This window comes from Myotis myotis, unplaced genomic scaffold (assembly GCF_014108235.1).
Source record: "Myotis myotis isolate mMyoMyo1 unplaced genomic scaffold, mMyoMyo1.p scaffold_m19_p_12, whole genome shotgun sequence".
NCBI lineage: Eukaryota > Metazoa > Chordata > Mammalia > Chiroptera > Vespertilionidae > Myotis > Myotis myotis.
This window is the reverse complement of record NW_023416316.1, coordinates 50,574,377-50,599,813: the sequence shown is the minus strand read 5'-3', so window position 1 is coordinate 50,599,813 and position 25,437 is coordinate 50,574,377. Positions and strand designations below refer to the sequence as shown.

The window sequence follows — 25,437 nt, the reverse complement described above, 5'->3', positions numbered from 1 at the left end:
AGGTAACTGACTGTCTTTCTCTTGCTGCTTTTAAGATTCTCTCTTTGTCTTTTGCTCTTGGCATTTTAATTATGATGTGTCTTGGTGTGGTCTTTGGATTCCTTTTGTTTGGGGTTCTCTGCACTTCCTGGACTTGTAAGTCTATTTCTTTCACCAGCTAGGGGAAATTTTCTGTCATTATTTCTTCAAATAGGTTTTCAATATCTTGCTCTCTCTCTTCTTCTGGCACCCCCATAATTCAGATGTTGGTACACTTGAAATTGTCCCAGAGGCTCCTTACACTATCTTCATATTTTTGGATTCTTTTTTCTTTTTCTTTTTTCCAGTTGGGTGTTTTTTGCTTCTTCATATTTCAGATCATTGACTTGATTCTTGCAATTCTAGTCTGCTGTTGGAACTTTGTATAATATTCTTTATTTCAGTCAGCGTATGCTTAATTTCTAGCTGGTCCTTTTTCATATACTCGAGGGTCTCACTAGATTTCTTGAGGGTCTCACTGCATTTATTGGCGGTTTCTAGAAAATTCTTGGAAAACTTTATAACCATGGTTTTGAACTCTATATCCAGTCATTTGCTTTCCTCCATTTCTGTCATTTGTGATCTATTTCTTTGTCTCTGCATTTTTTATGCTTCCCTGTGTTGATAGAGTGGCTTTCTGTGCTAGATGTTCTATAGGGTCCAGTGGCTCAGCCTCCCCAATTACCTGAGGTGGACACTCTTGGTGAACCCCTTCGTGGACTTTGTGCACAGTCTTGTTGTAGTTAAGCCTTGATTGTTGTAGGTATCACTAGGAGGCCAATTGGCTGAGAATTCACTATGTCTAAGGTGGGAGAACTTCTGTGCTGGAAACACCCTTCTGGGGCAAGACTTGCTTCAGTGGGGCTTTGGTGCTCACTGAGTCTGTCCCCTGAGTGTGTCCCTTATGGATCTGAGGAGATTTAAACTGGATGGTCCCACTCTGACCACTGGGTACACTGGCTCTTGGATCTCTAAGGAGGTGCTAACTTAGCCTTTGCCTGAGGCTACCCAGCAGAAGCTACGGAGAGATCTGCAGATTCCTCTTCTTTGTTTGGGATTTGGAGGTGCCCAGATGAGGCCCAGCTGTGAAGCAATGCAAGCTGCTGTGGGGCTTGGGCCTTTTTTCGGATGTTCTGTGTCTCTCTGACCCAGCTGCAGTTTGTTAGGTCATTTTAGATTGCAAAGGGCCAGGCCATTCATATGCAAAAACCTCTGCATACAGCTTGGGTGGGGCGGCGTCTCAGGGAATCAACAGGGCGGAGCAAACAGATATGGCTTATCCTCAGTCCTGCCCTAAGAAGTCCCTGGGTCTCAGTGTTCCTTGGTAATCAGGTCTCAGTGCTCCTCAGTAATCACTGCACGCACCTCTGAGAGAAAGCCGCCCTCGAGTTCTGCCCAATGCCAGACAGTCCAGTTTATCCCCATATGAGTCTGGGTCCCCAGAGACTCACCCGGAACAGGAGTTCAGAACAGTCAGGAGCTTGAGACTCCCTCCTGATTGACAAAGACTATCGTGTCCTCAGTTGCCAGCCCTTTCCACATTGGCCTCCGTACCTCTGCACTTTACTTTGGCACCTCCTCTGAGTCTCAGTGTGCTTTTCTCTTTCTTTCTAGTTGTAGAATTTCCACTCAGCCAGCCTTCCTGTGGTTCTGGATGATGTCTGTTTTGTCTTTTAGTTGCATTTTTGAAGTGGTTGTACGAGGCAGCCATTTCCTGTGTTTACCTATGCCTCCATCTTGCTTTCTCTATCAGAAGTCGGTATTTTGTGGAAGAGCCACACTCAAGGGGCCAAAGAGCTGCATGTGGCTCACGAGCCACAGTTTTCCGACCACTGATCTATACTAATAAAAAAAAGTAATATGCTAATTAGACCAGATCAACAGGCTATCTTCCAGATGTCCAACTTTCTTCCGGACAAAGATATGGTGGTTGGGGCCAAGGCAGAAGCAGTTAGGGGTGGTCAGCCCTGTAGGGGAGAGCAGTTAAGGGCGAGATCAGGCTGTCAGGGGAGGGCAGTTGGGGGCGAACTGTCCTGCAGGAGAGGGCAGCTGGAGGCAAACTGGCCTGCAGGGGAGGGCAGTTGGGGGCAATCTGGCCAGCAGGGGAGGGCTGTTTGGGGCAACCATACTTGCAAAGGGAGGGCAGTTAGGGGTGAACTGGCCTGCAGGGGAGGGCCATTGGGGGTGACCAGGTTGGGTGACCAGGCTGGCAGGGGAAGGCATTTGGGGGTGACCAGGCTTGCAGGGGCGGGCCATTGGGGGCAACCAGGCTGGTAGGGGAGGGCAGTTGGGGGAAAACTGGCCTAATGGGGAGGGCAGTTGGGGGCGAACTGGCCTGCAGGGGAAGGCTGTTGGGGGTGACCAAGCCTCCAGGGGAGGGCTGTTGTGGGTATTAGGCAGGTAGGCAGGTGAGTCGTTAGGAACCATTGGTCCTGGATTGTGAGATGGATGTCCGGCTGCCAGTTTAGGATTGGTCCTAAGTCAGCAGTTGGACATCCCCTGAGGGGTCCTGGATTGGAGATGGTGCAGGCCGAGCTGAGGGGCATTTCCCCTCCTCCCCTTCAATGCCCAAGTTTCATGCACCGGGCCTCTAGTTTACATATAATCCTGTCCTTTTTGCAATATAACCTTGCAGAATGACAATCAGAGTTATAAATAAAATTATTTCAGAATTTCATAGACTGGGAAGTTTTTTATATAGCCTCTGGAGCATCCATTTTAATATGTATTAATATATATTTTTAAATTATATATAAATATAATATAGTTATTATTTCTTTATTTGGCAGAGTTTCTCAAGTACCTTAAGTATAAGGTTTTCCTTTATGAGGCGAGAAAGCAAATCCTTGAGGCATTGTAGGGCCTATTGGAATGACATAAAGCCAATTACAGGTCAAAAAAGTTTCTTTAAAATGCAAACCTTGGGAAGGCTGATAAATTTATTAAACCAAAAGATTATATATTACTATTACTATTACTATTACTATTACTATTACTATTAAACAGTATTAAGTAATTTGTTTATTTAAAGTGACAACCAAAGATATTAAACACAAACAGAGGCCAGTAAAATTTCAATTCTTATGATTAAGAAGGTAGGTTTTTAAGTAATCAAGTACCTGAGTAACATTATTATTTCAAAAATATGTAAAACCTTTGCTTCCTAGGTAAATACAGGAAATACTTTTCCTTTTAGATACATGCTTCTTTTACATGGGTGGGCACAGGATAGTTAGTCAATACTTAACAAGATAAAATTCCTGCAAAGGAAGTAAAATGATATATACATGCTTCTTTTACATAAGTGGATACAGGATTTGTGGTCTCCACCCTGGTGCATTGGTTGAGCCCTGAGGGAAAAAGAGAAGTTACAAATTATCATAGATGAGAAAAAACAATAGGCTCAGTTAATATAAAAGTTCATCTTTATCAGGGAAGTTACTGGCCTAAGACATGACTACCCACTATAAACTGCTTTTTAAGGAAAGATTTTAATTTCAGACTATCCTTAGTGGTTGTAAGGCTGTCATGCAGGCCTTCCCTGAGCTTGCCAAATTAGCACGGGGCCCCTTTTCATCCATACAGACTAGAAAGGAAGCAAACAAATTATTTTACTTTAGATTCATTTATCTAATTATATTTATTATTCAGTATACCTATAATTTCCTTTTAAGATTTCTCTTCACAACCCTCCTATGACTTTTCAAACCTTTCTACAACTTTCACAAACCATCTTACCCATTCAGAAATAACCAGCTATAGAACAACTCTCTTTTCTCTTTTCCTTCCAAATGCATCTTCATACCTCATGCCTCTCTTACCAAAACCATTCAACTTCTTTCTAATTATTTAGAATTCTTAACTCTTAGAAACCTTAATTTTTAGGTGACAAGTAATTAACATTCCTCAGATTAGCAGAACACTCACATTTTTAAGAGATATCCTATCTAATAATAGACAAACATGGTAATTAACCATACCTCTGCTAAGCTTCCCATTGGCTAATCAGCAGGATATGCAAATTAACTGCCAACAAAGATGGCAGCCGGCAGCCACGCAGCTGAAGCAAGCAGGAGGCTTGCTTGCTCCAGTGATAGAGGAAGCCAAGGTTCCCCACCTGCCATGGCCCGGCTCTGAGCTCCAGAAGCAACAATGTTTCAATTATAGAAGCTAAACAACCCCCAAATACCTGCTTTCAGCCAGCCAGGGCCTCTGAGCTAGAGCCGGCTCTCAGCTCCAGTGACAACTATAGAAGGTAAATAAATCCCAGAATAAAAAAAAAAGAAAAAAAGAAAAGAGGCTGGGAGCTTCAGTTGCCCGCCAGCCTGAAAACGGCCCTCAGCCCCTCACCCAGACTGGCCAGGCACCCCAGTGGGGACCCCCACCCTGAAGGGGGTGTGACCAGCTGCAAACAGCCATCAGCCCCTCACCCAGGCTGACCAGGCACCCCAGCGGGACCCCTACCCTGATCCGGGACACCCTTCAGGGCAAACCAGTCGGCCCCCACCCATGCACCAGGCCTCTATCCTATATAGTAAAAGGGTAATATGAAAACTGACCCTAACAGCAGAAACACTGGGAATGACTGGTCACTATGACACACACTCACCAACAGGAGGCAGATGCTCAATGCAGGAGCTGCCCCCTGGTGGTCAGTGCACTCGCACAGGGGGGAGCTCTGCTCAACCACAAGCCAGTCTGATGGCTGCCAGTACAGCGGTGGTGGTGGGAGCCTCTCCTGCCTCCTCAGCAGCGCTAAGGATGTCCAACTGCAGCTTAGGTCTGCTCCCTGCTGGCAAGTGGACATCCCCCGAGGGCTGCCAGGCAGATTTCTGATTGCCATCTTAGGCCTGATCCCCCAGGGAGCAGACCTAAGCCAGCAAGTGGTCACCCCCGAGGGGTCCCAGATGACGAAAGGGCACAGGCCGGGCTGAGAGACCCCCTACCCCCGAGTGCACAAATTTTTGTGCACTGGGCCTCTAGTATTTCTAATAAAATGTAAGATATATTCGTTAACAGATCTAAATTCCTTTTCCAGCTTCTCTGAAATAAGAAGCCAAATGCAGGCAAACTCAGATCAATCAATATCTCAGTATCCTGTTATTTCTTTTCTTTTCTTTTTTAAAAAAAACACTGTTTTGTTTTTCTCTTTAAATGTATTTTCATTGATTTCATAGAGGAAGGGAGAGAGAGAGAGACAGAAACACCAATGATGAGAAAGAACCTTTTGCATGCTGCCCACTGGGGATGGAGCCCACAACCAGGGAATGTGCCCTGACCAGGAACCGAACTATGACCTCCTGGTTCATAGGTCAATGCTCAAACACTGAGCCACAACGGCTGGGCTGTTATTTTAAAATACCAAGATTCTTAAATAATTCTTATCCTTTAACTCAGCAAGATTCCAAAGTTTTAGGTTACTTAAGTTACCAAAGACTGGAAAACTATGTTTAGGTAAATATAATTATATTGTAAAACTTTATCAAAACCTTTCATTTTAGTGAAATCTATTCATTATGTCTTAACAACTGTCTATGAGATTTTAAAGTCAATTATTACTGAAGGCATTTTCTTGGCAAATTTTATAACAGGGATAACATAATCTTGACAACCTTTAGAAGGTTGGAGAAAAGGCCAATTTGGTGGGGGTGGGGAGGTTGTGTAAAATATTTATTTCCCGTATTTTTCTTTCTGAGTAGAATCCTTATGATGTAACAACATAAAACCTTGCATATAAGAAGAGATATTATCCCATTTTAAAACAGAAATAAAAAAATCTCTAAAATAAAATAAAATGAGTATTCTCAAAAGGAGGGACTGGGACACTAGCCTTAGAATCTCCTCTCACACCAACCTGTATAGCAAATTACCGTCACAAGTTCTGAGTGGCACAAAGCCCAAAAAACAGAGACGGAGGATTCCCAGTGTTCATAAAACAGTGAAGAGCAAACCAAGTCTCCAAAAGATAAGAAAGCAAAGAACGCCTGTCACCATAGTTACATTACAGGCACACACGAACTCTCACTAGCTAAGCATCGGGGGCTGCCATTGCCTTGCCTTGAGAGGAAGAACAGGGAAGGTCCTGGAGAGAAAGAACGCTCAGCAGCTGCTGGGAAGTGACTGCAATCCCTGCCATGGGTTCAACCTGCCACAAGCCGTCGCGGTCCTCAGCCAAGTGGGACCTACCCCCATCTTTAGACAAAATAAACCAAACAACAGAGACACAAAGCAACTATCAACAGAGACACTATGTACACTATTTACAGGCTCGCACTACCCACGGACAAAAGCTTCGCACCACGTTTCTTGTCTTTCCAGCCAGAAACCTCAGAATGCCCTAGCATTTAAAATGAAAATAAAAAGCCCAGCCGGCGTGGCTGCGTGGTTGAGCGTGGACCTAGGAATCAGAAGGTCACGGTTGGATCCTGGTCAGGGCACAGGCCCGGGTTGTGGGCTCAGTCCCTGATGTGAGGCAGCTAATCTATTATTCTCTCTCATTGAGATTTCTCTCTCTCCCTCTCCCTTTCTCTTCGAAATAAAATAATAATAATAAATAAATAAATCACTGAAGCAGAGCCATGCCTTTCCTCCCAGAGCAGATCAGACTACGGGCTCGCGGACCAGCCAAAAACCGCTGGAGGTGTCTTGCCACCCGGACCTGATCTGGTTTGCCCAGACTAGAGGCAGTAAATGCTTCTTGTGTCATACAACAATGCTGGATTCAACCTAAGTGGAAGGACTGGGATTGCTGGGGCTGAGAGTGGATTTCCAAGGAATATTCCTGACAGCGCTGCAAAAAAAAGTCCCGACTCCAGCCCCAGGAACCCCCGGTCCAGGCAGCCCGCAGGGTCTCCGTACTTACCCCTTATTCCAATAATGAAGGCAGTATGGGAGAGCAGTCGGTCACCCTGGATTCTGCTCTCACGTCCTCACCATGAGGGAGAAGACAGCCACCTGCTGAAAATGTAACCTGGAAGCGGAAGGGAGGGTCTGCAGTCCGTCCTTCAGGAGCTCCAAGTCCCATAACAAGGTGGCCTGTCTTCTCAGATGTTACCAACAGCTCACCAGCGATGGCGAACCTTTTGAGCTCAGCGTGTCAGCATTTTGAAAAAACCCTAACTTAACTCTGGTGCCATGTCACATAGAGAAATTTTTTGATATTTGCAACCATAGTAAAACAAAGACTTATATTTTTGATATTTATTTTATATATTTAAATGACATTTAACAAAGAAAAATCAACAACAAAAATGAGTTCGCGTGTCATAGGTTCGCCATCACTGGCTCAGTCTCTTCCTGGGCCTGGAGATGGTCAGCGATCGGAGGCAAACTCCCAGGCCATGGGGTCAGCGTCTGGGCACAGCAACCAATTCAAAGCCTGTCCTGTCCTTGGTCTTTCCGCAGCATGCATGTCTTTTCCAAGTAATGGACCCATCCAGAACTCTTTTTTTTCTCTTTTTTCTTTTTGGTTTTTTTTTTGGTGTTGATTTTTGTTTTGCTTTGCTTTGCTTTTTATTCCTCCTCCTCCTCCTCCTCCTCTTCCTCCTCCTCCTCCTCCTCCTCCTCCTCCTCCTCCTCCTCCTCCTCCTCCTCCTCCTCCTCCTCCTCCTCGCATCTGGCCTCAGCAGGAGGCTGCCTCCAGGCTCCAGGGTACTGGAACAGTGGCTGCTGGGGAGCCATCCCTGGCCCCCAATCAGGTAGAGGCTGCCAGCCCCCACATAGCTGCTGCCCATCAGACGGAAAATGCTGCCCCCGCCCTTGCAGGGTGCAGTCCCCGTGTATCATGAGCGGCCCGGGGTCCCCCAGAGGAGTGTTGATGCCACCAACTTCTCCCTGGAAGAAGGGCTGTTGTGGAGCAGAACATGCACCCATAGCTGAAGGGCTGAATTCCCAAGACAGGGAGCAATAGGGACTCCCAGAAGGTTCCCCCAGGGCCTCGGCTGGAGTCTCCAGGTTGGGAGGGGTCGCATTTGCGCCCAGCACACCAGCGTGCCCCCAGAGGCCTGCTTGCCCAGAGGCATGCTCCGCCCCGCAGGAGAATCGGCTGGCAGAGCTCTGGAGAGTTTCGACGCCGGAGCCACGCGGCGGGGAAAGTCCCTGGCGGCCATCGTGGTGGGGGGCAGGGCGTGCACCCTGGCAGGATCCGGGAGCCGCAGCGTCTGCCTCCCGCTGGGGGCTCTTCTGGGGGTTCTTGGGTTTTCTGCCTCTGCGGTTCTGAAACCATACCTGGATTCTTGACTGAGGAATCTGGATTTGCTTGGCCAGTTCTTCGCGGATAGTAATATCAGGATATGGGTCCTTTTCAAAGGCCTCGAAAAGGACCTTGAGTTGGTCTTTGGTGTAGGTGGTCCTCCTGCGCCTTCCGATTGCTCCGGGCCTGTTGGAGGGCATGTCTGACGGCACCTACGCACCAGCAAGGACTCGGGTGGGAACTGCCTTCCTGCCAGCTGGAGTCTGGTAGGCACGTCTGCATCCCTTTAAATACAGTTGGAACTGATGAGGGCGTGTAAAGAAGATTATATGAAAGTAGGATAAAGTAAGGCGGGGAAATTTCTGTATTGGCTTACAGGCTAGCTAAGATTATGTGCTCACTTGAGGGTGGTTACCCTTACGAGGGGTCTAAAAAAGAGGCATTTTGCCTTAACCGGTTTGGCTCAGTGGATAGAGCGTCGGCCTGCGGACTGAAGGGTCCCAGGTTCGATTCCAGTCAAGGCCATGTACCTTGGTTGTGAGCACATCCCCAGTAGGAGGTGTGCAGGAGGCAGCTGATCAATGTTTCTCTCTCATCGATGTTTCTAACTCTCTATCTCTCTCCCTTCCTCTCTGTAAAAAATAAAAATCAATAAAATATATTTTTAAAAAAAAATTAAAAAAAATAAAAAAGAGGCATTTCAAAGGTGTGTTAATCCATGGATACAGACAATAGGATGGTGAAGACCTGGGGCAGTGGATGGGGGCAGGCTGGAAGGGTTCAATGAGGGGAAAAGGGACTCTGTAATACTTTCAGCAATAAAGATTTAATAAAATAAAACAACAAAGATGTATTAACTTAGATGTACCAAAACAATGGATAGAAAGACATCCTTACAAATGGAGATTTTCTTTATAAATATAAATGTCTCTTACAAAAACATAATTTTTAAAAAAATATATTTTATTGATTTTTTACAGAGAGGAAGGGAGAGGGATAGAGAGTTAGAAACATCGATGAGAGAGAAACATCTATTAGCTGCCTCCTGCACACCCCCCACTGGGGATGTGCCCACAACCAAGGTACATGCCCTTGACCTGAATCGAACCTGGGACCTTCCAGTCCACAGGCCGATGCTCTATCCACCAAGCCAAACCGGTTACGGCCATAATTTGATTTTCTTTTTTTCTTTTTTTTTTTTTTTTATTGATTTCAGAGAGAAAGGGAGAGGGGGAGAAAGAGAGAGAAACAGCAATAATGAGAGAAAATCATTGATCAGCTGCCTCCTGCACACCCCCTACTAGGGACTGAGACTGCAACCCAGGCATGTGCCCTTGACTGAGAATTGAACCATCAAACATGATCTCCTGGTTCATAAGTCGATGCTCAACCACTGAGCCACGTTGACTGTGTAATGTTGGTTTTCAAAGATTCTCCTATGTCTGCAGTTTCCTAAAATATTCCTTATGTCAAAAGAGCATGTTTTGGGGTGGCAAATTCTGCTTCCTTTTACCCACAAAGCTTAAATTGTGTGTTGTTTTAAAGTATATATTTTTATTGATATCAGAGAGGAAGAGAGAAGGAGAGAGAGATAAAAACATCAATGATGAGAGAGAATCATTGACCAGCTGCCTCCTGCATGCCCCACACTGGGGATCGAGTCCACAATCTGGGCATGTGCCCTGACTGGGAATCGAGCAGTGACCTCCTGGTTCACAGGTCAACACTCAACCACTCATGTCGGCCAGGCAAGAATCAAATTGTGTGTTGTTTAGCCCTTTACAAAATAATTTGCTAAACCCTGCTCTATATAATGCTCAAAGTTCCTTTTGAACTATCAAAATTGATTTAGAGTGACATTTTGTTTTGAAGAACTGCTTCATCTTCAAATGCAAAATTCAGTGCTTGCAAAAATGAAAATGTGTTGTTTGTTTGTTTATCAATGGGAGTGGAGAGGGTGTGCCAAAGAAGATAATCCTCAGAGGGAAGAAGATAAGGGAGGGTGAGAGGGTGGGACAAGGTCAATCAAATAACTTGTAAGCAGATATACATAACCTATGAACACAGACAATGGGGTGGTGAAGACCTGGGCAAAGGGTGAGGGTGGGCTAGAAGGCGTCAATGGGAGCAAAAAAGGGACATATGCAATATTTTCAACAATATGTTTAAAAAATCATTTAAGTGTTACCAAGTTTTTTTCCCCAGAGTCCCACCCCTCACCAAGGTAGTAGCTAAAAAGTAGAAAAAAAAAAACTTTAAAAAAAAAAGAAAAAAGGGAAAAAAGATAATTTCTCTTTAACAAATGAGCAAAAAATTTTTTGTTTGTTTTTTTGTTTTCATATTATTCTTATGAAATTTAATCCAAGAGTTACTTGGGGCAGTTCTTTCTTTTTCTTAAATATATTTTTATTGATTTCAGAGGGGAAGGGAAAGAGAGATGGACACATCAATGATGATAGAGAATCATTGACCAGCTGCCTCGTAGTGGAGATAGAGCCAGAAACCCAGGCCTGTGCCCTGTTCAGAATCAATCCATGACCTCCTGGTTCATAGGTTGATGCTCCACTTCTGAGCCACATTAGCTAGGCAATTATTTTCTTTAAAACAATACATCTTCATTTAATTTATAGGTTTATCACATATTTATTTATTTCACATTTTCTTTTAATCCAGTATTATTTGCCAAGATTTTTCCATTCTGTCCTAACTGGTTTGGCTCAGTGGATAGAGTTTCGGCCTGCAGACTGAAGAGTCCCAGGTTCGATTCTGGTCAAGGGCATGTACCTGGGTTGCGGGCACATCCTCAGTAGGGAGTGTGCAGGAGGCAGCTGATCAATGTTTCTAACTATCCCTCTCCCTTCCTCTCTGTAAGATATAGTTAAAAAAAAAAAAAAAATTTTTCCATTCTAACTCAAGCTGAGGCCTGATGGATTGTCAACATAACACTGTCCAAATGTATTGAGAATTTTTGTAAAAGTTTATTTGAGCCAAACTAATGACATATGCTAGGGAGCAAGATCTCAAATACTCCCCAAAATAACAGTTTTGCAGCTTCATTTATGCATTGGAAATTAAGGAATGCATGTAAGGAAGATTGGAGAAAGCAAATTGGATTACAGCAGTGATTCTCACCCTTCCTAATGCCTCGACCCTTTAATATAGTTCCTCATGTTGTGGTGACCCCCAACCATAAAATTATTTTCATTGCTACTTCATAATTGTAATTTTGCTACTGTTATGAATCGTAATGTAAATATCTGATATGCAGGATGTATTTTCATTGTTACAAATTGAATATAATTAAAGCATAGTGATTAATCACAAAGACAATATATAATTATGTATGTGTTTTCCAATGGTCTTAGGCAACCCCTGTGAAAGGGTCGTTCGACCCCCAAAGGGGACGCGACCCACAGGTTGGCGACCCACAGGTTGAGAACTGCTGGATTACAGGATAGTTAACAAAAGTATGTGTTCCCTTGAGGGCGAATACCCCCTTCCAGAGTATTGCTTCTGGCATTTTAGCACTGGCATTTCAGTTGGGTGGAATGTCCTCTACACCAAAATGTTGCGGGGTTGATTTCCAGTCAATTAGGCCACGTAACCAGGTTGCAGGTTCAATTCCCAGTCAGGCGCACACAGAGGCACCGATCAGTGTTTCTCCCTCACTTCTATTTTTCTCTTCCTCTCTCTCTCTTTCCCTTCCTCTCTCTAAAATCAATAAAAAGACATTTGCCCTAGTTGGTATAGCTCAGTAGATAGAGCGTCGGCCTGCAGACTAAAGGGCCCCAGGTTCAATTCCGGTCAAGGGCACATGCGTGCATTGTGGGCTCGGCCACCTGTAGGGGGTGTGCAGGAGGCAGCCAGTCAACGATTCTCTTATTGATGTTTCTATGTCTCTCTCCCTCTTCCTTCCTCTCTGAAATCAATAAAAATATATTAAAAAAAAACAAACAAAGAAAACAGCTTTGGGTGAAGATTAAATAAAAATATCAAAGGTGTGTTAAACTAGATGCAAAGGAACAATGAACAGGGCTAGCTTCGAATCTTCCACTAAAAGAAGTTATAGCTTAAGAGAGTGACTGTCCCTCATGACCTATCCAGTTTGGAATTTATGATTAGATCACTTTGTGAGGTTACCTTCTGCCGGAAGCCGGTCCATCCTTGCTGCTTGGCACAGTCGCTGCAGGGAAGAAACACCTGCACAGCTTATGTTTCAAGGGACCTGGCGTATATGGCATATGTTTGCTCCCCCTCTTAACGCTATGTGTTTTAAACAGGACCACCTCCCCGAGAAAGGTTGTTTCCCCAGGTGAGGATTTTTCCCTGTAGTTAGGGAGGGAATAAAACCCCTTAACTAAGTGCTAGGCGGGTAATTAATCACTTTAACTAGGAACAATCACGCTTAAGCTACATAATCTTTACTTAGGATAATCTCCTTCAGTTACTCCCTTGTAGCTTAATAGAACAATAGAGTAACCTTGGAATGGAGATAAGAAACGCCCTAACCTTTGAAATAGAATGGATAGGATTAAAATCAACTAGTATAAATACAGATGTAACAGGAGAATAAAGAGAGAACCTGGCTGGAGATCCTGGCTAGAACCTGGCTAGAGAACCTGGCTAGGCTGCTGATCAACTGAAAGCTGTCTCTGTGTCATTCCTTCACCGACTCTTTCCACACCTTTGGGAACCCCTGGACCTGCTGGGGCTGGACCCCAACAACTTTCCACCCAATACCCCCTTTTTTAGAAAAATATATTTTTATTGATTTCAAAGAGGCAGAGAGAGGGAGAAAGATAGAACATCAATGATGAGAGAGAATCATTGGTTGGCTGCCTCCTGCACGCCCCCTACTGGGGTTAAGCCTGCAATCCAGGCATGTGCCCTTGACCAGAATCGAACCCTGGACCCTAAGTCCACAGTGCTCTATCCACTGAGCCAAACCAGCTAGGGCCACAGAACCCCTTTTTTATGCCCATGGATATATATTTTTTTAAACTATGCACATGGATATATGTTTTTAAAACATTGCTTTGAGACAATTTATAAAGTATTATTATACTGTCCATGAAGTTGGCACAGCGAAAGGAACAAAACACTCATCCTGAGCAAAAGTAACTGACTAAAAGACTTCTCTTAAGTCCCCCTTTCTCTAAAATGTGTCTGAAAGTAAACCATTACAAAATAATATTGATTGCCCTGACTGGTTTGGCTCAGTGGATAGAGCGTCAGCCTGTGGACTGAGAGGTCCCAGGTTCGATTCCGGTCAAGGGCATGTACCTTGGTTGTGGGCACGTTCCCAGTCGGGGGGGGGGGGGGTGTGCAGGAGGCAGCTGATCTCTGTAAAAAATCAATAAAATATATTTAAAAAATAATAATAATATTGATTAATTTTTCTAAAATTACCCTACCCCACCAAATACAAATTTTAGCAATTCACAAACTTTGTTTTTGTAGTTTTTTAGTGTGTGTTTTTGGTGTTTTGTTTTGTTTTTTGTTTTTCTTGTTATTTTGTTTTGGTTTGTGTTATTCTTATCTTTTGTCAGAGTGCTGTTCCCAAAACAGAAGATCGCCACCTTAATTTATCAAAACTATTAATTTATTCAGTGGGTTCAAAATCACTTATGATGAGTAATGTCCATATATATACACATCATAAAACTATTGAAGTCTTATTTTAAGGAAATGTTTTCCACATGGGCTAAATTTTCTATGTAATGAATAACCATGATGGGAAAGCGAATATTTCAGCTCAGATCAATGAGAGGATGACTTGTTATCTTGCTGATTGATGGTGATTGGCCCTTGAAGCAGATCTGGCCTACATACTGGCGAGTGCCGAATGGCTGACAGCCACCCCTTTGCTGGCAGTTACCTTTGAATGGCTTGGAAGAAGCCATGTCTCCAGCAGCATGATTTTGGTCCAGTGGTTCACATGGGCCATTTCCTTCTGCTTAGATCATTGTCCCTACCCAGGCACTACCTGTGGTGGACATAGACTGGCACATTGAAAAGAAAATAGAGGCACATCGTGACGACTTCTTTGTTGCTTCTTATCTGGGTGATGGGGAAATACTCTTATCATGACTCTCATAAAATAAAATACATTAAAAATAGAGTAGCAGCTATAACCTAGGTATGTGCAATAAGAAGTCTAGCTGTGATCATTATTAATCTTATAAGTCCAGACAAATATTTAAATTTAAAAGAAGATCCTATATACTTCCCTTTAAAACACTGACTAGTGAAATTTTTGTCTTGATAGATGGTTAATTTTTTATCATTTATGATAAGCAATAAATCAAACCAACCCCAAAGGGTTATAGTTTTGTTTTTATTTTTTGTTAATCCTCAGCTGAGAATATTTTTCCATTGGTTTTTAGATAGAGTGGAAGTGAGGGGAGAAACAGAGAAACATCTATGTGAGAGAGACACAGCAATTGGTTGCCTCCTGGACCAGAGAGATCGAGCCTGCAACCGAGGTATGCACCCTTGATCAGAATCAAATCCAGGACCCTTCTGTCCTCGGGCCAATGCTCTCTCCACTGAGCCAACCTGGATAGGGCTTTATTTTATTGTATTTTATTTTATTTTATTTTATTTTTGTATCTTTATTGTTGAAAGTATTACATATGTCCCTTTTTTTCTCCCATTGACCCCTTCTAGCTCACCTCTCCTCCCACCCCAGGCTTTCACCACACTATTGTCTGTGTTCATAGGCTATACATATATGTATACATGTAAGTCCTCTGGTTGACCTCTTCCCACTCACCCACCCAGCCCACCTTCCCTATTTTTTGTTTTTATATACCATGCAAGTATCACCTTAAATCTTGCTGGCATATCAGGGAGTGTCAATATTTAATTCATCGATTACTTAGGATAGTGGATGTTAAAAAAAAATTGAAATCGTTAGTAATTCCAGAATTCTGGAATAGTTGAAACAAAATTTGTTATATGTACATTCAAAGGAATAACTTCCTCCCACTTTAAAAATTTAAGGTGAAAATATCCTCACTGCACACTTGGGTTAATTATATGTTTACAAATAACTGAGTGGGATAGCATGCCTAAGTGACAGACACATGTCATCTCAAGTTTTTAGCTTCTCAAGTTTTTTGTGGATAATCACATGGTTTTAAATGCTTCAGGTTTTTTTTTAAATCAGGTACTACAAAAGATAATTCTCTTATTAGTTTCTCTATTTTGCAAATGCCAACCATGACAATCTTGTGCAGACACTTTGATTTTATCATCACTTCCTGCTTTGCTACCTCATTAATGCATCAAGAATATCTTCAGAATCCTCTTTCATACCATTCTTGATTTTATGGGAGGTGCGAATCATATCTGTGCAGGTGTGTGTTTATAGAGCTGCCAGAAAAATTCTTCTGCTCATTCAAGAGCCTTGTCTCTCTGTAAATAATGTTCTGTCTTCTTGAAAATGAGAAACGAATATCTACCTAATATCCTAAGTTTCACCCATCAATTGAATTCTCAACCATTTTTTTAAGTTAGAGTCTTTCTGAAAGATACTGCATGATTTCTGCAATGCCAGTTGTTTATTTGCTGAACGTCGTTATTGTTCATTTGTTGAAGCTCTGTTCTCTCGCTACTCTGTCTCTCTTCATTTATGGCGGTCAATGGATTCAAATTTCTTGTTAACTTCCTGTGTACTCCATGATTTTAAAATTTTCCCTCCTTCTTTTTCAATACCCAGCTACTATTTTAAAATATTTAAGACTATTTAAATAGTCTTCTATATCAAGGAGTCCACATGTGAAATCAAATTAATGCATTGTAAATTCTTAAGCAATCAAATCACTATGCATGATTATAGACACAGTGCAAATGAGAATTTGGAAATCAATGTTAGTAATATAATATGAAATCCGCAACTCCTTAAGATTAGGAACTATACATTATATCACCGTGAGTTCAGTACAGATTCTTCTATCTATGACAGTCAATACATAATGTTGAAAGAGGGAATGGATCTAGCCAGAAGCATCCCGGGAAGCAGGGCAGGAACATTCCCTTCAGAATGTGGCTATTTTCCCAGGACTTTTCACCTTACGTGTGAAGATACAAATAGTACTCATTTTTGTTGTCAAAGGTTTGTTTTGTTGGCTACAAACAAAATGTAATGGTTATCTTCCTGAACAATGTCCTATTTACCTGCTTATTTCAATAGAACGCTAAATTTTCTGGGTCATGTCATCCTGTCCCAGCATAGAAGAGGAATTGTGGGGTTGATGTTCCCCAAAGAAACAGTAGTGGTTCATGTAAACCCAGCTATTGAATCACTGTGTCACTAGGGATACATTTTCAAGGCTCTTTTCAGACATCAGTGTATCTTAGGACATCATGCTCTTCCCCATGAATTTGGTGCCAAAATGGAAGAGTTACACGGTTGCAGGCGTATTCAGGAGCAGATGGTAATACCTACTGCTGTGTCCAAATAGGCTGGTGGGCACATTTATCTGATATGCTTCTGAGCTATGATAAGAAGCCAATGATCTCTCTTTATTCACCACCCAGGAATACACACTTTAAAGTAAAGATAACCCATTCTGTAAAGCCCACTTGCCAGTTAAAAATAAATAATATACTTGCTAAATTTCTATGGCCCTTCAATTGCAGTCATCACAAATAGAGGATACTTTTTTGGCTCTTTGAATGTTTTAAAAGTATTTCTTTAAAGCACTTGTATATAAACGAGATCATTGCATATTAACATTATATGCTAAGCGGAGTGCATTTTTCCAACTTGCCTAAAATATGTTTTCAAGTGTGCAGTGCATCCTAACCCTTTAGTATAGCTCCCTCCAACTCTAATTAATTTGCATTGCAAAAGCAATGAGGTTGATCTCAGCTGTAGATGTCATAGTGACATCCTTTCAATGAGGTGATAATTGGTATCTGGTTAATTCTATTAATAAAAACCATAGGCCATAAAAAAATAATCCTCACTTCCATTACCCAGCATGAAACTTCCAGTAGCACCTATGCTGATTCCTGGTGTGGAATAGTTCTATTCTTAAAACCATAATTCACAGCTGTGGAAAGGGATCCTGTAAGCGAATGTCTGCCTGGCTTGAAAGGTCCTCAAGAACACGTTGCCATCCTGCTTTGCATACGGTCACGTGGGCTTTGACACAGATTATGTTAGTTACCTCCAAATCACAAGGCCCAACTAATCAGAAGTTAGGGTCTCTTTGCAACAGAACTTCTAAAAACTAAGACAGATGCACCCCATAAATATTTATTCAATGGAAATATGATTAGTGATATGCAAGGTACTTTCACTTAGGTGTATAACATTTTGATACATATGGAGATAATATACATACTCTTGCTTATGTATTTATAAATTATGTAGCAAATAAGAAAATGAATAATCATGGACAAGCACCTAATTAAAGAACTAAAGTATCTCCAATATGCTTTCATTTACGTGGATGCTGTTCCTTACCTCTCTCATCACTTGTGCCCAACAAATATGTCCATGGACTGCTTTGTGTTTATCATTGTATTGGCTTTTATAAAGTTTTATCACGTGTTTATATATATATACACACACACACAATTTTATTGTTTTATAAACTTTTGCTAAAATATTATCAGACTCTGTATTACTTCTCAGTTAACATAAAACCACACTATGCTGTTTTTTGCTATTTCATAAATTCTCTGTGTGATGACCATCTTACAATGAATGTAACCATCATTTGGGCTATGGACATCTCAGTTGTTTTCAGCAATTTAATAACCTGGACAATAACACTATGAACATGTCTGTGTATTTTTTTTTCTGGTGAAAATGTGTAAGAGCCTCCCTTAGATATAAGAGTTGGTGATTTATTAAGAGGGAAGGCAGGGGAGGGGAGTATGTCAGAGATCAAACAAAGGACTTGTATGCATATGAGCATAACCAATGGACACAGATGGTGGGTGTGAGGGCATGTGGGGGGGGTCAATAGGGGGAAAAGGAGACATATGTAATATTTTAAACAATAAAGAATTTAATTATTTTTTCTATGCCCCTGATTCTATTATAATCACCAGTTTATTCTGTTCATCAGATTATTTATTCACTTGATTTTTAGATTCACTTATTGATAGATATGTATTTGTTGTTCATAATTTGTATCTTTACCTTTTTCTTCTTCCTCCTCTTCTTAAAGGATACCTTTCAGCATTTCATATACTCTTGGTTTGGTGGTGATGAACTCCTTTAGCTTTTCCTTATATGTGAAGCTCTTTATCTGACCTTCAATTCTGAATGATAGCTTTGCTGGATAAAGTAATCTTCGTTGTAGGTTCTTGGCATTCATCACTTTGAATATTTCTTGCCACTCCCTTCTGGCCTGCAAAGTTTCTGTTGAGAAATCAGCTGACAGTCGTATGGGTACGCCCTTGTAGGTAACTGACTTTCTTTCTCTTGCTGCTTTTAAGATTCTCTCTTTGTCTTTTGCTCTTGGCATTTTAATTATGATGTGTCTTGGTGTGGTCTTTGGATTCCTTTCGTTTGGGGTTCTCTGCGCTTCCTGGACTTGTAAGTCTATTTCTTTGACCAGGTAGGGGAAGTTTTCTGTCATTATTTCCTCAAATAGGTTTTCAATATCTTGCTCTCTCTCTTCTTCTGGCACCCCTATAATTCGGATGTTGGTACGCTTGAAGCTGTCCCAGAGGCTCCTTACACTATCTTCATATTTTTGGATTCTTTTTTCATTTTGCTTTTCCGGTTGGGTGTTTTTTGCTTCTTCGTATTTCAAATCTTTGACTTGATTCTTGTGATCCTCTAGTCTGCTGTTGGAACTCTGCATAATATCCTTTATTTCAGTCAGTGTATGCTTAATTTCTAGTTGGTCCTTTTTCATAGCCTCGAGGGTCTCACTAGATTTCTTGAGGGTCTCACTACATTTATCAGCAGTCTCACCAGACTTTTTGAGGGTCTTACTAAATTTATTGGTGGTTTCTAGAAAGTTCTTGAAAAACCTTATAAACGTGGCCTTGAACTCTATATCCAGTCGTTTGCTTTCCTCCATTTCTGTCATTTGTGACCTGTTTCTTTGTCTCTGCATTTTTTATGCTTCCCTGTGTTGGTAGAGTGGCTTTGTGTGCTAGGTGTCCTATAGGGCCCAGTGGCTCAGCCTCCCCAATTACCTGAGGTGGACACTCTTGGTGCACCCCTTTGTGGGCTTTGTGCACAGTCTTGTTGTAGTTAAGCCTTGATTGTTGTAGGTATCACTGAGAGAAATTGACCTCCAGACCAATTGATTGTGAGAGTCAGCTATGTCTACAGTGGGAGAACTGTGCTGAAGACACCCTTATGAGGCAAGACTTGCTTCAGTGGGGCTTTGGTGATCACTGAGTCTGCACCCTGAGTATGTCCTTCATGGATCTGAGGAGTTGTAATTGGATGGTCCCACTCTGACCACTGGGTACACTGGCTCTTGAATCTAAGGAGGTGCTAATTTAGCCTCTTCCTGAGGCTACCCAGCAGGAGCTCCGAAGGGATCTGCAGATTCCCCTTCCTTGTTTGGGGTTTGGAGGTGTCCAAATGAGGCCCAGCAGTGAAGCAATGCAAGCTGCTGTGGGGCCTTGGGCCTTCTCTTGGAAGTTCTGGGTCTGTCTGGCCCAGCTGCAGTTTGTTAGGTAATTTTCAGATTGCAAAGGGCCAGGGAATTCATATACAAAAGCCTCTGCTGCAGCTTGGGTGTGGCAGGGTCTCAGGGGATCAACAGGGTGGAGCAAGCAGCTATGGCTGATCCTCAGCCCTGCCCTAAGGGGCCCTGAGTCTCAGTGTCCTGGTAATCGCTGCAAGCACCTCTGAGGGAAAGCCGCCCTCAAGTTCCGAGTTCTGCCCGCTGCCAGACAGTCCAGTTTCTCCCCGTATGAGTCTGGGTCCCCAGAGACTCACCCAGAACTGGAGTTCAGAGCAGTCAGGGGCTTGTGACTCCCTCCCGATTCAAAAAGACAGCCGCATCCTCAGTTGCCAGCCCTTTCACGTGCGCCTCTATTCCTCTGCACTTCCGAACCTCCTCTGAGTCTCAGTGTGCTTTTCTCTTTCCTTCTAGTTGTAGAATTTCCACTCAGCCATCCTTCCTGTGGTTCTGGATGATGTCTATTTTGTCTTTTAGTTGTATTTTTTAATTTGTTTTGGGAGGCAGCAATTTCCAGTGTTTATCTATGCCGCCAGTTTGGTTTATCTAAATTTTAAAAAATAATAAAAAATTAAATTAAAAAAAGAGTTGATGGTTTATAAGATGTTCAAAGAATTAACTTTACAAAATATTTCCAAATTTATTTTTAAAATAGTATATCAATTTATATATTCTTTATTTTTTTTAAATATATTTTATTGATTTTTTACAGAGAGAAAGGGAGAGAGATAGAGAGTTAGAAACATCGATGAGAGAGAAACATCGATCAGCCGCCTCCTGCACATCTCCTACTGGGGATGTGCGCCCAACCCAGGCACATGCCCCTGACCGGAATTGAACCTGGGACCCTTCAGTCCGCAGGCCGACGCTCTATCCACTAAGCCAAACCGGTTTCGGCAATTTATATATTCTTTAATAATGTGGATGATCCAAATACTTACCAATCGTTTATATAAGTCATTTGGACATCATAAACAAATTATGATAATTATTTTTATCATTAATAACTTTATTATATTGAAAGTATTCATAATTATAATAAATGTAAATCATATTAACTAAAATAAATAATAGTGATGATACTGATAATAAATATATTCATAAGACAAAAACAGAAATTAGGAACAGGAAACAAGAGACCACGCTGACATTTAGGGGAAGAGAAATAAATACAATTTGCAGATGAGTTATCATGATAAGTATGAATTTGAGATGATAAACGGATAATGACTTAATTTATTTTAATCATTGAAAACTGTTTTCATTTTGTTGCTATGCCAAACTATACATTGCAATGGAAATCCCTAAGGACTGAACTAAATGAAATTTCTTTTTTTTTCTTTTTGAATTATTTTGCACCTATCTTTATTTGTTTTTTATTTATAGAATTTTTTGGGGTGATATTGGTTAATAAAGTTATATAGCTTTCAGATGTACAATCCTGTAATGCCTATCTGTATATAGTATTGTGTGTTTACCACTCCAAGCCTCATTCCACCACCACTTATCTGCCCTTTACCCTCTTCTACCTCCCCCCACCTCACTTTCCCTCTGGCAATCACCTTACTGTTGTCTGTCTGCAAGTTTTTATTGTTGTTTTAATCTTTTTATGTTTTTATTTATCTTTATTGTTGAAAGTATTACAAATGTCCCCTTTTGACTCCCCATTAACCCCCTTATGAGTTTGTTTTTTGTGTGTTGTTGTTTTTTGCTTAATCCTCCCCCCTTTTGCAACCAGCCACTCCACCCCTCTCCCCTCTGGTAGATGTTCTATTCTCTGTGTCTATGAATCTTTTGCTATTTTGTTGTTAGTGTGTTTTGTTCATTAGATTCCACATATAATGAAATCATATGGTATTTGTCTTTCTCTGATTGGCTTATTTCTCTTAGCATAATGCTCTCCAGGCCCTTCCATGCTGTCACAAAGAGCAGGCTTTCTTTCTTTTACATGACCGAGTGGTATTCCATTGTGTAGATGTACCACAGCTTTTCTATCCGCTCATCTACTGATGGCCCTTGGACTCTTCCAGATCTTGGCTATTCTAAATAATGCTGCAATGAACATAGGGGTGCATATATTCTCCCCAAAATATATTAATATTGTTAAAATTCAATCAGTTCGCATAAATAAAAGCCATTGACCACTAGGATGCTTTCATATACATGGTATTATACCAGAAGGATCACTCAAGTTTGCATCACTTGAATATGCTTTCTTTCACCGAATTTATGGCCAGAAAATCTTTCCACCTAAGTATGCAGAGGTTCTCCTGTAATTTAGTCAGCGTATGAGAAATGGAGAATCATTTAGTCATTGATAGAACTACCTCAAAAATAAGTCAGTAGTCTTATTATTGAGTGGTTTCCCAAAAAAATGTAGTTAAGCATTCATTTATTTTTGTTGTTGGTGGTGGTGAATCCTCACCTAAGGATATTTTTCCATTAATCTTTTAAAGAGAGTGGAAGAAAGAGGGAAAGATAGAGAGAAACATTGATGTAAGAGAAACACATCGATTGGTTGCCTCATACATGAGCCCTGACCAGGGTCTGGGCTGGGAAGGAGCCTTCAATGAAGGTACTAGTACATGACTTTGACCGGAATCAAACCCAGGACCCTTTGGTCCACAAGCTGACAGTCTATCTACTGAGTAAAACTGGCTGGGGCTATTTTACTTTTTAAATTTCCAGTGATACAATTTAAAATTTAAGTTGTGTTTTAAAACAGCAACAAACTGGGATTGTATTTTTGCTGTAATTGATTGTATAATGCAAACCTATTTTTTTAATTTTTATTTTTTAAAAAATATATTTTATTGATTTTTTTACAGAGAGGAAGGGAGAGGGATAGAGAGTTAGAAACATCGATGAGAGAGAAACATTGATCAGCTGCCTCCTGCACACCTCCCACTGGGGATGTACCCGCAACCAAGGTACATGCCCTTGACTGCAATCAAACCTGGGACCCTTCAGTCTGCAGGCTGATGCTCTATCCACCGAGCCAAACCAGTTAGGGCAATGCGAACCTATTTTATCATGGTTTAAAAAAATTTCATATTTGCTTTATCTTATACTGCTAATTTTTTAACTGAATGTATAAGATTTTGTTTATCAAGCCAGCTATTACATTGTGACTTGTCTATATTGTGAATTATTTAATATTTTATAGTTATTTTTTAGAATATGCACCTATCTTATGTGTATATTCAAGTCCAAACAATGTTGCAATAAATACCCTAGTGTGCCTTTATGCTTATAAGAGAATATGGCTCTAAATTAGACACCTGGAAGTAAAATGCCTGGGCCAAATTGCAAATGCATTTTGAATGTTAATACTAGTTAACAGCCAATTGTCCCTTTAAAAGACTAGAAATATGAAGGGTCTGCCATGTTACCCTACTTGCAAGCTGTTAATTTACCCTGACACAGATCATAGGTGCTGGCAGAAGATACAACACTCCTGGGTCAGAGACAAAGGACTTTAATACTCACAGCAATTGAGGTAACAGCAATAGCAGTAACCAGAGGATCAGTCAATTTTCTTGTGCAGAATTCCCAGGTCCAGATTCTCACAGAGCTCCGGGAAGAGGGCCAGGTGATACCTGTGTACATAGTGGATTATGTCACAGAAACCTTGAGCTTAGAGAACTGGATTCTTTTATGATGATGAGTAAGCACGCCTGTCCTATAACCCAGAGGGGGATATTGCCTTTATTGTATTGGATGACATAAAAACCTCATCATTAATCCTTAGGGAGACACCATCTCATATCACCTAAGGCTTTTTGCTATACCAACATCCTTGAAAAAATTGTCTGTAACATAATTAGGGCCTCTGCTCCCATAACCCACTGCACGTGCAGGCATTTCCTGGTGCTCCTCTCGGGAGACCTACAGAGAATTGTTTTCCAGCCATTTCCTTCAGAGAGGATTTACACATGCTTCCGCCAGGAACTGTGGTACTCACCTGTGGACACTTTGCAGGCTGGCTCAGGCGTATGAGGTTCAGTCCCTGTAAACTCTGGCTGCAGGCTCCAGTCTGAATCTCTTACAGTGCTGGCTCTGCGTGTCCTTTCAGGATGAACGATTTTTCCCATGTGCTTAGCCACAATGGCAGGAGTCAGGAAAATATAATACCGGTTTCTGCAAATCAGAGAACAAATCTCTGATGTGTATGGATCGACAATTGCTCATATCCATCTAATTGTTTCCCCGTATTTTTGCAAACCAAATATTGCCTTATATCCAGATGTTCCAAGAAAAGAGAGAAATTTCTATTTTGATGTGAAAACACCCAATTTTTTAAATGTTGGTGAAGTAATTCAAGTTGCTTAATACTATTTTCAGCAAAGTGGGAGGCCACAGAGAAACTGTAGGGGATAAGTAATGAGCAATCACTTTGACATTTAGGAACTCATTGCTGACATGCCCTTCTACATACAATTATGGCACTCTTCACAGTGCTTCTTAGCATTTTTTGTATTTTTCTTACTGTAGCACATCATATAGGTCAGGGATGGCGAACCTTTTGAGCTCGGCGTGTCAGCATTTTGAAAAACCCTAACTTAACTCTGGTGCCATGTCACATATAGAGATTTGTTGATATTTGCAACCATAGTAAAACAAAGATTTATATTTTTAATATTTATTTTATATATTTAAATGCAATTTAACAAAGAAAAATCAACCAAAAAAATGAGTTCGTGTGTCACCTCTGACACACGTGTCATAGGTTCACCACTAATATAGGTTCATGATTTTTTTTTTAACAATTTAAAATAAAATATATTTAGCATCCTAGATGCAGTTAAACTGAAATCTTTGGGAATAATCTTTTGTTCTAAACAAAAATCATTTATGCCCTAACCAGTTTTACTCAGTGGATAGAGCGTCGGCCTGCAAACTGAAGGGTCCCAGCTTCTATTCTAGTCAAGGGCATGTACCTTGGTTACGGGCACATCCCCAGTAGGGGGTGTGCAGGAGGCAGCTGATCAGTGTTTCTCTCTCATAGATGTTTCTAACTCTCTCTCCCTCTCCCTTCCTCTCTGTAAAAAATCAATAAAATATATTTTTAAAAATCATTTACATTTTTTAAAATATATTTTATTGGTTTTTTTGCAGAGAGGATAGGAGAGGAAAGAAACATCTATCAGCTGCTTCCTGCACACTCCCCACTGGGGATGTGCCCTCAACCAAGGTACATGCCCTTGACCGGAATTGAACCTGGGACCCTTTAGTCCTCAGGTCGACGCTCTATCCACTAAGCCAAACCGGTTAGGGCTCATTTATATTTTTATCTGAAAATATAACTTATTTATATGTTAAATAGCTTCCTACAAGTTCACGTCTAACGTTAGAGAATTATAAAGAGTATCATGGCAAACAACAATTTCTAATCAGTGTAGGAGCTAGTGTTTGGAAATAATTTTCAACACTTTGATTTTAATCATACTATCCCATTCCATAGTTAAGGAGTTCCATGGTTGTCTCTTGGGGAGTTTTAAAGACTGTTCATAGCAGGAAACCAAATAGAGGAGAGCCGCAGAACCTCTGTGTGCC

The 25,437-nt window shown here is 41.4% G+C and overlaps 2 protein-coding genes across 2 annotated transcripts in view; one reads left to right on the top strand and one right to left on the bottom strand.

Moving 5' to 3' along the window:
- Positions 1-25,437, top strand: part of PTPRD (protein tyrosine phosphatase receptor type D) — a 1,393,726-nt gene that overhangs the window by 655,182 nt on the left and 713,107 nt on the right. The window lies entirely within an intron of this gene.
- LOC118667744 (homeobox protein MIXL1-like) lies at positions 2,823-8,409 on the bottom strand. The gene is made up of 2 exons (XM_036331507.1): positions 7,737-8,409; positions 2,823-2,881 (listed from the first exon to the last, which is right to left on the bottom strand). Exons 1-2 carry the CDS (start codon positions 8,407-8,409, stop codon positions 2,823-2,825), a joined length of 732 nt encoding a protein of 243 aa, XP_036187400.1.

Coding starts and splice junctions, on each gene's coding strand:
- LOC118667744 (XM_036331507.1), bottom strand. CDS start 8,409: ATGCCCTCCAACAGGCCCGGAGCAATCGGAAGGCGCAGGAGGACCACC. Junction 2,882..7,736: donor GTCTGATGGGCAGCAGCTAT/GTGGGGGCTGGC, acceptor TCATTCCAATAG/GCCCTACAATGCCTCAAGGA.